The 11,894-nt window shown below is 48.1% G+C and overlaps 1 protein-coding gene across 5 annotated transcripts in view; it reads right to left on the bottom strand.

The window, feature by feature from the left end:
- Positions 1–487: 487 nt before the first annotated feature.
- Positions 488–11,894, bottom strand: part of ZNF555 (zinc finger protein 555) — a 15,668-nt gene continuing 4,261 nt past the window's right edge. The window contains exons 1-4 of one of the 5 annotated variants that reach the window (XM_039839176.1): positions 11,412–11,569; positions 3,241–3,367; positions 2,623–2,683; positions 488–2,224 (exon numbers count right to left, since the gene is read on the bottom strand). In XM_039839176.1, the coding sequence (XP_039695110.1) occupies positions 643–2,224; positions 2,623–2,683; positions 3,241–3,367; positions 11,412–11,414 (1,773 nt within the window). In that variant the 5' untranslated portion in view covers positions 11,415–11,569 and the 3' untranslated portion in view covers positions 488–642. Of the gene's footprint in view, positions 2,225–2,622; positions 2,807–3,240; positions 3,368–10,940; positions 11,158–11,411; positions 11,570–11,894 lie in introns of those variants that run through there. The other 4 variants (XM_039839173.1, XM_039839174.1, XM_039839172.1 and 1 more) reach the window with 4 other exon arrangements.

Raw genomic sequence — 11,894 nt, 5'->3', positions numbered from 1 at the left:
CTGCATAATTACAAATGTCTGCCAACTATTTATAAAAAAAAATGAACTAAGGCTCCTCTGGTTAAAAATAAAGACTCTTAATAAGAAAGGTTGAAAATATATGATGGGTGATATCTAATATCTGCCACATTGGGCCAATAAAAAATAAAAGTCCAATGAATACCAACAGGTCATCGTTCCAATAACCCCTCTTAAAGCAGCGTTCCCCAACTTTTTTGGCACCTGGGACTGGTGCTCTTATGAGAATCTAATGCCTGATGATCCGAGGTGGAGCTGAGGCGGTGATGCTAGTGCCGGGGAGCAGCTGCAAATACGAATAAGCTTTGCTCACTCGCCCACCGCTCACTTCCTGCTGTGAGGCCCAGTTCCTAACAGGCAAGGGACCGGTACTGGTCCACAGCCTGGGGGTTGGGGACTTCTGCCTAAAAGAACAACTTAAAGAAGAAATTTAAACTACTTACATATTAAAAATATGCTTTAAATCATCTGTGAGTCCAACAAACTAAAATAAAGGTTTTATTTACAAACACGTAAGAAAAAACACTCCATGCAAACTTTATGTACTCAGAGTCTTTGATGGTTATTTTTCGCCTACATGTTTATCTGCAAAAGAACTGGAAATACACTCCCTATGGGTCCACGTTAATGATGAGATACTCGTAAAGGCAATACCATATTTGCGACTTTTGTAAGATTCCTCTCCTGGTGTGAATTTTCTGAAGCATCACAGATTAACTCGTTTGCAAGAGAACGTCCCACGTTACATATGTAGTGTTTTTCTGTAGTGTGTGTTCTCATGTGTCTTCTTAAGGATGAGGAACAACTGAAGGCCTTCCCACAGTGCTTACACTCATAAGGTTTCTCTCCAGTGTGCATCCTCATATGTATTGGTAAAGATGACGGCCATTTGAAGACTTTCCCGCATTCCTTACATTCATAGGGTTTCTCTGCGGTGTGTGTTCTCACATGCTGCTGCAAAAGTTCAGGCCAGCTAAAGGCTTTCCCACATTGCTTACATTCATAGAGTTTCTCAGCAGTGTGCCTTCTCATGTGCTTTTGTAAGGATTTGTGGCAATAGAAAGCTTTCCCGCAGAGTTTGCATTCATATGCTTTGTCTCCAGGATGCATTCTCACGTGCTCTCGAAAGCAAGCAGACAAATTGAAAGCTTTCCCACATTGTTTACATTTATAGGGTTTCTCTTTAGTGTGTGTTCTCATGTGTTTCCGTAAAGATATGGGCCAGTTGAAAGTTTTCCCACATTGAGTGCATTCATAAGGTTTCTCTCCAGTGTGCACTCTCATATGTCCTCGAAAGGATGAGGGGTGGCTGAAGGCTTTCCCACACTGGTTACATTCATAGGGTTTCTCTCCACTGTGAGTCCTTTCATGTCTTCGGAAGGACTGGGGGTAAATAAACGTTTTCCCACACTGTTTGCATTCATAGGGTTTCTCTCCAGTGTGAATCCTTTCATGTCTTCGAAAAGACTGGAGATAGATGAAGGTTTTCCCACACTGTTTACAGTCATAGGGTTTCTCCCCAGTATGTGATATCATGTGTCTTCGAAAAGCTGAGAAGTAACTGAAGGCTTCTCCACATTCCTTACATTTATGTGGTGTCTCCCCAGTGTGTGATATCACATGCCTGCGAAAAGTTGAGGAATAGCTGAAGGCTTCCCCACAGTCCTTACACTTATAGGGCTTCTCTCCAGTGTGTGTTATCATGTGTCTTCGAAAAGTTGAGGAATAACTGAAGGCTTTCCCACATTCCTTACATTTATAGGGCTTCTCGCCAGTGTGCGTTCTCACGTGACTAGTAAGACTTGAAAAATCGATGAAGGCTTTTCCACACTGCTGACACTCGTAGGTTTTCTCAGCAGTATGAATCCTTATATGCCGGTTGAGGGAAGAAGTACGAGGAAAGGTTTTTCCACATAATTTACATGCATAGGGCCTCTCTCCTTTGTGTGTTCTCACATGCATTCTTAGACGTGAACGACAACTATAGGCCTGCCCACATTCCCGACACTGATACGGTTTGTGTCCAGTGTGAATGGTGACGTGACTCTTGAGGGCTGCGTGGTGCACGAAGGCTTGTTCACAAGCCCTGCATTCATACTGTTTTACTCCACTAAGAGTTTTCTGGTACAGATTAAGGTTTGGAATCTGGCCGAAGCCTTCCCCACATTGATCGTTACTTTCCCAGAGTCTCTCCATCACGTGATTTCTGTTAAAAAAAGGGGAAACGTGTTATCAGTAGTTTGATTAATAACGATTTCTTAATATTTATTAAGTATTAGAATTACATTTTCACCAATTTCAGTGAATATGTAAGTTTTCTATCCTGATTTACTTTAAAACAGAAAGACCTGAATGGCTCGACCACGGCCATTATGAAAAAAGTTTTTCTAAAACATGGGCTTTCCTCCTAATTGTTTCAACTGTTTTAACACTCAGCATCTACGTCACATTTGAGGAAATGGTTTGGTGAAAATCTCTGTGAATAAACAAATTCGATCTAGGATTGTGTGGGCTTTTGGTCTGTTTGTTTGTTTGCTTTTTAAATTTCATGACATACTAGAAGTCCCTCCTGAAATACTATTACTACTTGTGGGTACAACTCACCTCTCTTGTCTCCCCTGGTGTGTGTACTGATCTTCGATGCTAAGTTCTTCCCAAATTTTTCCTAAGACAGAGACCCAAGAATCATTTCTGGTGAACTTTGCTGTTTTATCTTCCTTGGATATTTTATTCCTATAAATATCCTGCTGAGGAAATGAACCATTGACCTTAAATTGAGTTTCATCATCTGAAAGCAGAAAAGGAACAAATCTTACAAGAAAGAAGGTAACTGGTAGCCAGCCGTAAAGGACACTGAAGAGGTCAGCGGTGTCAGGACATCATTAATGACAAGCACAAGGGATCAAAATGGAAAGCAATTTAAAAACACCAGTAACATTCTCTCGAAGTTAGAAAAACAAAGTTCACTGGGCCTCCTAATGACCCATGAAACTTGTATCCACTAATGCACTAAGAGAGCTTTCTTTACGAAAAGAAAAACAGTTGAATACGCAGATCCTCGTTCTCCTGGTGAAACTATTAGATTCTAACTCTATGACAGTTGTGACCACGTCTATCTTATTAAGGTATTCCCTTTCCACACTCCAAATCTGAGAACAGGCTTGCTATGTAAGAAATGCATGCTCTCTAAGTGACCGGGTGAAGGAATGATGTCATTCTTACCCACAGAGGCCAGGTTCTGGCAGGTCTCCAGCATCACCTCTCGGTAGAGCTCCCTCTGAGCGGCATCCAGCAAAGCCCATTCCTCCTGGGAGAAGTCCACGGCCACATCCTCAAACACCACCATGTCCTGAAACATCCCACATAGGTGCGGGAGGATGGGTGAGACTCACGGCACCAAGTAACGACTCAATTCACAGGAAGTTCAACACGATTCTGTGGTCACCTAACATCTCCTCCACGACTCGGTCATCGGAACCCCTTAGTCCACGCCCACACTCATGTCCTCACAGATTTAGAGCAGTGAACTTACCGCCACATTTTTACCGTGACCACATCAAGCCTTACTACCCTTCTCTAACCAAAAGGTTTACACCACAAAAGAAATGAAAGAAACGCTATACAAATGAAACAGATGTTTACACTTTAAGACTCACCAATCCTGCGTGACACAAACTACGTTAGCTCTTTCCCTGCCGTGCACCACATCACTCAGTGCCACGCGGAGCCCAAGGTCAAACTCGGATGAGCTTGATCTTTATTAAATAATTTTTATTTTTCAATTACAGTTGGCATTCAACATTATCTTATACTAGTCTCAAGTGCACAGCATAGCGGTTAGACGTTTATATAATTTACACAGTGATCTTTGGTAATTCTAGTACCCACCTGGCACCGTACGTGGTTATTACAATATTACTGATTATATTCCCTGTGCTGTACTTCACATGCCCATGACTATTTTGTAACTGCCTATTTGTACTTATTAATCCCTTCACCTTTATAACGCAGCCCCCAACACCCCTCCCGCCTGGCAACTATCGGTTTGTTCTATGTTTTGTCTGTTCGTTTGTTGTTTTAGATCCCACATATAAGTGAAATATAATATTTGTCTTTGCCTCTCTGACTTATTTCAGTTAGCGTAACATCCTCTGGGTCTACCCATGTTGTTGCGAGTGGCAAGATTTCATTCTTTTTTATGGCCGAGTAATATTCCATTGTATTTATGTGCCATCTCTTCTTTATCCAGTTGTCTATCCGTGGACACCCAGGATGCTTCCATATCTTGGCTATTACTAGCAATGAATGTGGGGGTGCGTGTGTCTTTTCGAATTAGTGTTTTGGATTTCTCATAAGAGTTTTCTTGCTGACCTTGAGGATAAGGTTATGAGTCCCTTTTTGCCAAGGAGTTAACTCAAGTCAAAATCATCCCACTGTGAATCTGCCCAATTAAAAAAAAAACAACAACACAAAGATTCGGCAGTGTCTCCTACACAGGAGACACTACCTCATCTCAAATTCCAGGAGAGATTCCCCACAAATCACCCTAAGGTTGTACTGTCACCATCCTTCATTTCCATGACCCTCCCTTGTTGGGCCCATGAGTATGTCGGGCCAACCCTCAGCATACGAACCACTGAGCTGCACGCTTCCCCGAAGCCCTGGATTTTTTTTTTTTTTTAAAGAATATCGGCCCACTGACATCCAGGAGCAGGGGCTAGAAAATACTGTCGACGGCTCTGCTGCCAGAACTTAGCTATTCCAGAAAGTAGCAGCCTACCAGGGCTACCCTGTGGCTGGTACAGGAGACTGCCACCAGGACAGCTGCCTGTGCTGTCTCCTCTGATGACGCTTCCTCGCCCAAACACTACGGGCCTGACCTTTACCCTTAGAAATGACTGTGGCACATCAGGCCCTGGCTGGTGGCTGGGACCCTGGATTGGGGGAGGCTTCACAGCACCCAAACCAACGTTTCTCCTGGTGTCTAATCCTGCTGCCGACGACTGTGTTGATGCTGGGCACCTGCTTCCATCCGGAAGGCTGGCATTCAGGGACACGCGCGGCAGACGATGCTTCTGTATCAGCTGTCAGTGAAAGTCCCGGGCACTAGGTCTCTAACGAGGCTCTCTGGGAGACAACATTTCACGTGATGTCACGACTCACTGCTGGGTGCACTCCATGTAAAGCCACTGCGAAGGGCTAACAGCTTGTCCCTGGTTGCCTGGGGATTTCTCCTCACGTGCCTTTTCCCTTTACTGATCTGTCCGTGACCTTTGTTGTAACAATTCATGGTCATGAATACAACCATATGCTGTCACGAGAGTCCTCCTAACAGGACCTGGGGTGGTCTTGGGGACACCAGCAGCAGACATGCTAGAACACCCCTGACGCACTGAAATAAGGCGAAGGCACAGTCTGAGAAGCGGGAGCATGAAGGGGGACGGACGGGGACTCTGGTGCCTGGATGCCTAGGACCGTGGCAGGAAAGGGCAGCCGAGCTGCTGTCTGGGGAGAGGTGAAGTTAGCGGAGGTAAAAATGACACCCAACTCCAGGGAGGCCGGCGCACGGGAGGGACAGGAAGCTCTGGCCAGGCTGCCATGTGCGAGGAAACAAAGCGTGGCCCTGGGGAGGCCTCTGAGTTTTGTTCTCTCCTCCACACAGGAGGATAAAAGGCTCCCGATCCGCCAAAGGAGCTTTGGCTGGGCAAGAAGTGATAAAAGTTTGCATTGTATCGGGAGGAAAAAGAAGTTAAATCAGTTCCCAAGGCTGGAGGAAAATTTTAGACAAAGGGGAAAGGGGCGGGGAGACGCCAGCCAGCTGGGGCTGCCGGAGCCCCAACCCAACCCTGCATTCCGCCGGGACCTCGCCCACCGTAGCGGTTCTATCCTGGGAAATGCTGAATCCACCTGAGAGAGACGGGTGGAAGTCCTAACCCTGGCACCTCTGAACGCGACATCGCTTGGAAATATGATCTCTGCAGGTGTCATCAAGTTACGATGAAGTCATTACAATGGGCCCGATTCCAAAATGACTGGCGCCCTTATAAGAAGGCAAAACGCCTTGTTAAGACGGACATGCAGGGATGACGGCCACGTGAAGATGGACGCAGAGACAGGAACTGTGCTGCCTCGTGCGAGGACCACCCGGGGCTATCGGAGGCTGTGACGGACAAGGAATCGCCGACGCCACGATTTCAGACTTCTGGCCTCCAGAACTGTGACAGAACAATGTTTAAGGCCCCACGGATCGGTAGTAAGTTACGGGAGCCTGAGGAAACTAACGGTGTCTGAGTGAATTTGCGATGAGAAAAAAAGGGGGAGATTTATCATTTAAAACAACTTTGCTTTGTGTCTACCGCATCTGCACGTGCGATAAAAACTGATGCGGACAGCAGATCGTCATACTTTATCGATGCTAGCGGGTACACCCCACGCTGCACGAAGGTGAGCGAGGGTCGGTGAGACACAAGCTCCTTGCCTTCTGCCACCGGTGCGTGGGTCCTAATTTAAACTCTAATTATTAGAAACAAGATTAGGTCCCTGACTGATGACTTTTTACTCTGACTTTTACCTCTGGAGGTGCAAAAGGACAAAAAACCAAAATGACAAGACAGGTGATCCAAATGGGAGGTCGCCTTCTGGAATCGCAGGCAGAAGGTTCCAGTTCGTACAGAGCTCTGAGAAAGACCTATTTCTGATGTCCTGTAGAGGCCGACGCCTGGCAGTGTGTCAATTTGGACTCAGATGGACAAGACAAAAGGGTTTAGGGCAGTCCTACTAGCTACTCACACTTGGGACACCGCCGTCTGCCCCTGCGCTGTCTCTGTCGCTGCGGAGAAAAGGCCCTAGCACTTGACGGATTCTGAATTCACGCAGCTTGTGTTTGTACTTCTCAGACTTGACCGTGAGCTGAAACCCGACAGCGCCCACGATGGGCTGTTTCAGCCTCGGGGAGCGCTGTGGCAGCCGGAAAGCAGGTGTGAGCTCCACAAACAGGACAACTGGGAATGTGGCAGGTGTGGAACAACTCTCTGGGGAGCCCCAAAACGAAAGCCCAGCGGATGCCGGCGGGTCCAGCGGGGTCTCTTTGGTTGCCCATGACGAAGGCCTTGTGCTCCGATGGGACCATCTGAAAACCAGCTGCTCATCTCACAGCTATTGCCTTCCAGGAAGATCACCTGCAGGTGTCCCCCGCACTGGTGAGGTGGACAAACAGACCTGTCTGAAACTGAGCGCCTTGGGCAGGCCCTGTGGAGGGATGTGGACCCGACTGAATTATTAGGTCTGCACCGAGAGCTGAAGCCACCGCAGGGCCCTGTCGATCTCGCTGCCTAGCTAATGGTCCTCCTGGCGGGGGCCAGACTACTGTCAACTGTGCGTTATGGGGGGCCGAGTGTGCCCTCTAGAACTATACATCTCAGATGTGTGACCAATCAGGGCACTCGCTGTCTTATCCATGGCAGACACTCAGGTCAGCTTCAATTGACTGGCCAGAGGTATGCTGAGTGGGAAATGAGGCCATGTTAAGAGAGAGAGAAAGAGAGAAAGAGAGAAAGAGAGAAAGAGATAGAGAGAGAGAGAGAGAGACAGAGAGACAGAGAAGACAGAGAGACAGAGAGACAGAGAGACAGAGAGACAGGAAGGCAGAGAGGAGACAGAGAGAGAGAGAGAGAGAGAGAGAGAGAAGAGAGAGAGAGAGAGAGAAAGAGAGAGAGTAGAGAGAGAATGGAAAAAAGCTCAGGAAAAACCAAGAACATGTGAAAAGTTCTGAGAAGAACCGCCCCCCTTCTTTTACTGGCTTCTCAAGAGACCTTTGGGTGTCGATGCCCTGCACTGCTAAAAGTCCCAGCACCCCCATGGGTGTGCTGGGTCAAGCGCTTATCGCAGTTTACCTCCCTGGCCTCCGCGCAGCCAGGGTCATGTCCCAAAGCTGCCTATCCCCAGCAAGACAGGCAATGTCCCGGATGGAGGGCTGTGTGGCATGTCAACGGAAGTGGGGTGCCGCATTCAACAGCCTCATATCATCCTTAGAGAGTCCTGTTTCTGCAGGCAGGCCCCTGGCAATGGGGTTAACTTGGACGTGGGAGTTCCCACCACCTGGCGGGGAGCAACTGCTCTTCTGTAAACACAGGGGTAAGCCACTGACCTGCCTCCAGGTTTATCACACATCTTCTCTCAGCTCAGGCCAGGCAGGAAGTGCCTACGTCACCAGCCCCCAACAAAACTCTGTGACTGAGTTTCTCATTAGCTTCCTCGGCAGGCACTTCACATGTCCTGTCACAGCCGGCTGCTGTGTGGTGTCACCAGAGGGGACCCTGTGCCTGGTCTCCTCAGGGCTTGGCCCCAGGCAGAGACTGCAGGGCAGTCCCGAGGACCTCGGGCAAACTCCCATGCCCCGCGCGACCTTCCCGTACGCCCTCCAGCGGTTTGCCATTCTGACCGTTTTCCCAGTGTGACAGGACGGTAGCTGGACATCACCCGGCACCACAGAGAAGAACCAGCAGAAGCGGCTATTCCGTGCCCACATCCACACTCCCTCCCTGCAGAGCCCTGGGTCCCGTGCGAGGCTGCTCTGTCTGAAGACCTTACCTCTGGCTCTTTCACTTAGTGACACTGATTTAGGTTACGAGGACAAGGGTCCTCGTACTAGGGCTACGACACCGAACGAAAGTTCTGAAGCACGTGGATCTTAAGTTCTTTTAAAGGAAAACAGTAAGTGAGCATTAAGGAAAATGTGGCACAGCGAGGGGATTAGAAGGGAGATATATATCTTTACACGTGTATGTGTGTGCGTGTGCGTTTCTATATTTATATATTAGCATCGCTATAGATATATGCGAACCACTGGCAGCAAAGCAGAGCAAAGGAGAATGGTAACATAACCCTTGGAGATAACATCGCAAATTGATACCTAAATTGCTTAAAAATAAATATGTACAGATACAATGTGCATTGTATATGCATATAATATACATATATGCACTATATGCAACTATAAATGTATATACATATGTCTATATAATTCAACACATTGGTTACACATATCAGAGTGAGAGGGGTTCATCTCAAGTGTAGTATGAAAGCCTGTTGTACATTGAGAGGCTCCATTTCATTTTGCAGATTACTTTTGAATTTTCTGTCGACTATACATCTGTCATGTGCATTTTCCTACTCTGATGTTATAACAGACAATAAAAAACTCTAAAATCAACTCATATGTTTCACCCGTGGTCATCTTCATTGTTGCTGAAAACAATTTGATAATATTCAACAGTCCATCACCTTACCATTGGGGCAGAGATGGAATGTGCATAACCCGATAAAGTGACAACGGAATGTTCAAAACAGAACAAGGGACATATAAATGGTGTGATGCTGTTTTCTCCAGAACGATTAGGTAAAGATCATGTGCGCTCAGCACCTCCCTCCTAGTCAATGGTATCCTGGAGAACTGATCCAAAACCAGCAGAACACACGCAAGAACAAGAACTAGGAACCAAACTCGTCCTTGTGCCTAACTCTGGCAGTCATATGTGCAGGACACCAACAGAACAGAAAGATAATCGCAGAGTAAGATTTTGGGCAAGAACCTAAGATAATGATTCAATATAAAAGTACATTTCATCGGCTTTGTAATTGATAGCAACAGCAAGTTGGAAAATTCATTTTTAAAAGATAACATACTATGGTGAGGACCAAATTTCTTTACTACTAAACAAGTCTAACAAAGGCTACAAAAACGAACCAAATGGAAAAAATTTTAAGCATTACGGATAATAAAATAAAATGAAATAAATGGAAAGATGGCACATGTTCTTGAAAAGGAGAGCTCAGTGTCACCAAGATGCAAGCCTCCCACGAGGGACCTAAAGTCTTCATCAAATCCCACTAGATCTGCAAAACAGATTTTTTTTTTTTTTTTTTAGGATCTACAAAGCATTAATTTTACAAACCCGGAAGAAATGAATTCAAACTAAAGCCAAAGAACAAGGGGAAGCCTGCCCATCACACACAGCAAAAAAAGAGTACTTTTAAAGTCAATAACCCCTGATTTTATGGGGATAAAATTAGCAAGTGTGAGAACCAGCAGCTGGAACAGGCAGCTAGAGCCGCCGAAAGGGACAACTCCTGAAGCCCCCTTGTCTGTGATTTGCCACAGGGCAGACAGGGCAGCCAGTGCAGAGCAGTGGCAGAAATGACAAACACTTCGATATATCAGACAGTGACAAACTGTTATCTAAATAACAAAGATGCTCATATTTCCGCCTCTCCCGTGGACAATAATCAATCTATTGTGGATTAAAGCAAAGTGTATCCCAGAAAACAGCAAACAACAATTTACCTACTGTCACGAGCTCTCCGCCACGCCAAGGAACAGAACTGGTCGTCTGGAAAATCTTTATAATTCACCAGTTTACCTCCCACACTTCATTTCTCTGCTGCCGTGTTGGAAGGGAGATTTTTCTGTTTCTCTGACATTTTTCTCCCCCAACAGGGCTTTCAAGTGTCAGCCCCAGAATTCCATTTATCACTCAAAGGAACAGACCCGAGAAACTACTACACACAGGACGGGATTTAAGAAGTTTGAACAAATGGAATGAAATTCATCTTTTTTCCCTGAAATATACACCCCTTAGGAAGTATTTGCTCTTTCCTGCTCTATTAATTAAAAGTATTTTATATTTGCTGAAAAACTGAAGGTCGAATAAGTGAATACATCTTTTCGAGGTGACAAACCCAGGGAGGGGCAGTGCCCAACTGGAACACCTAGACGACTCAAGGGTCAAGTGCAGCCATCCTACCACGTGGGCTTTCCCCTCCCCCACTGCTCACTGCCGAGATCGCTGAACAAAGGACACCGGCTGATGTCCCGCTGTGAGTCTCCAGTGAGTGTGGCTATGCAGGCGGCTGCCCCAGCTCACCGGATGGGCTTTCCCTGTCCTCTGGGTTCGTTTCTCCCCCTTCGGGGGGCTCGAATTCCTCCTGTCTTTTCTCCTCAAAACCAGCGTCCGGTCAGCTGACAACTGTGTCCCTCCGGGGAATGAGAACAGGGGTCGGGTTCAGTTAGGGACCGGGCACCGATCCCTCCAGCCCGGGCCCCGTGCAGGTCTTCCCGCTGCCCCCGCCCCCCGCAGCCTGTGAGTTGGGAAGAGCCGACCAGGGGCTGGCATCTGCCGACCCCCGATCCCAGGCGGGTGCCGCTGTGCGCGGCCGAATCACCCGGGCCGTCCTTAGACCCCGAACCCGGCAAGGGAGCCCACCCTGCGGCTCGCGGCGGACACTGGGGTGGGGACCTGGGGAACATGGGAGACCCGGCCCCCAGCCTCCTTCGGCCGGTTCTGTTCAGCTCGAACCGGCCTCTCCCGGTCCCGGCTCCGATCCCGCGCACTCACCATCTCGCGGCCCCACGCCAGGTTCTCGCCGGAGTCCCCGCGGCCTCGGACCAAAACGCGACACCTGGGGCTGCGCGGGGCAGGTGCGCACAAACGCCGTGGCCTCAGAGAGCGACGTCAGCGCTCACGCCCATCCACGGGACCTCTGATTGGACAGTGCTCGGAACTCCGGCATCTTGATTGGACGGTGTTTCGGGCTCTCCCACGTCCGGGGGCACCTGACTGGACGGTTTCCCGAGACCCGCCCCTGGCACCCCTGATTGGACAACGATCATGATTGTTCCCCACGCTCTGCCCCCGCCTCCTTGATTGGATAGTTCTGCCGAGCCCCGCCCCATGCATCCTGAATGACAGGCTGTCGGGACACTCGGGGCTGACCCCGCCCAGAACATTGGCCCCAAGCAGAGCCCGCCCTAGCCGAGCAGTAGGACGTATGTCCGCAGCTCAGCATCCCCGCCCGCGTCCTCCCCTGGACCGGGAAAT

Source organism: Pteropus medius, unplaced genomic scaffold (genome assembly GCF_902729225.1).
Source record: "Pteropus medius unplaced genomic scaffold, Ma_sr-lr_union100, whole genome shotgun sequence".
NCBI classification, from domain to species: Eukaryota; Metazoa; Chordata; class Mammalia; order Chiroptera; family Pteropodidae; genus Pteropus; species Pteropus medius.
The sequence above is the reverse complement of the archived record's forward strand: the minus strand, read 5'-3'. Positions and strand labels throughout refer to the sequence as shown.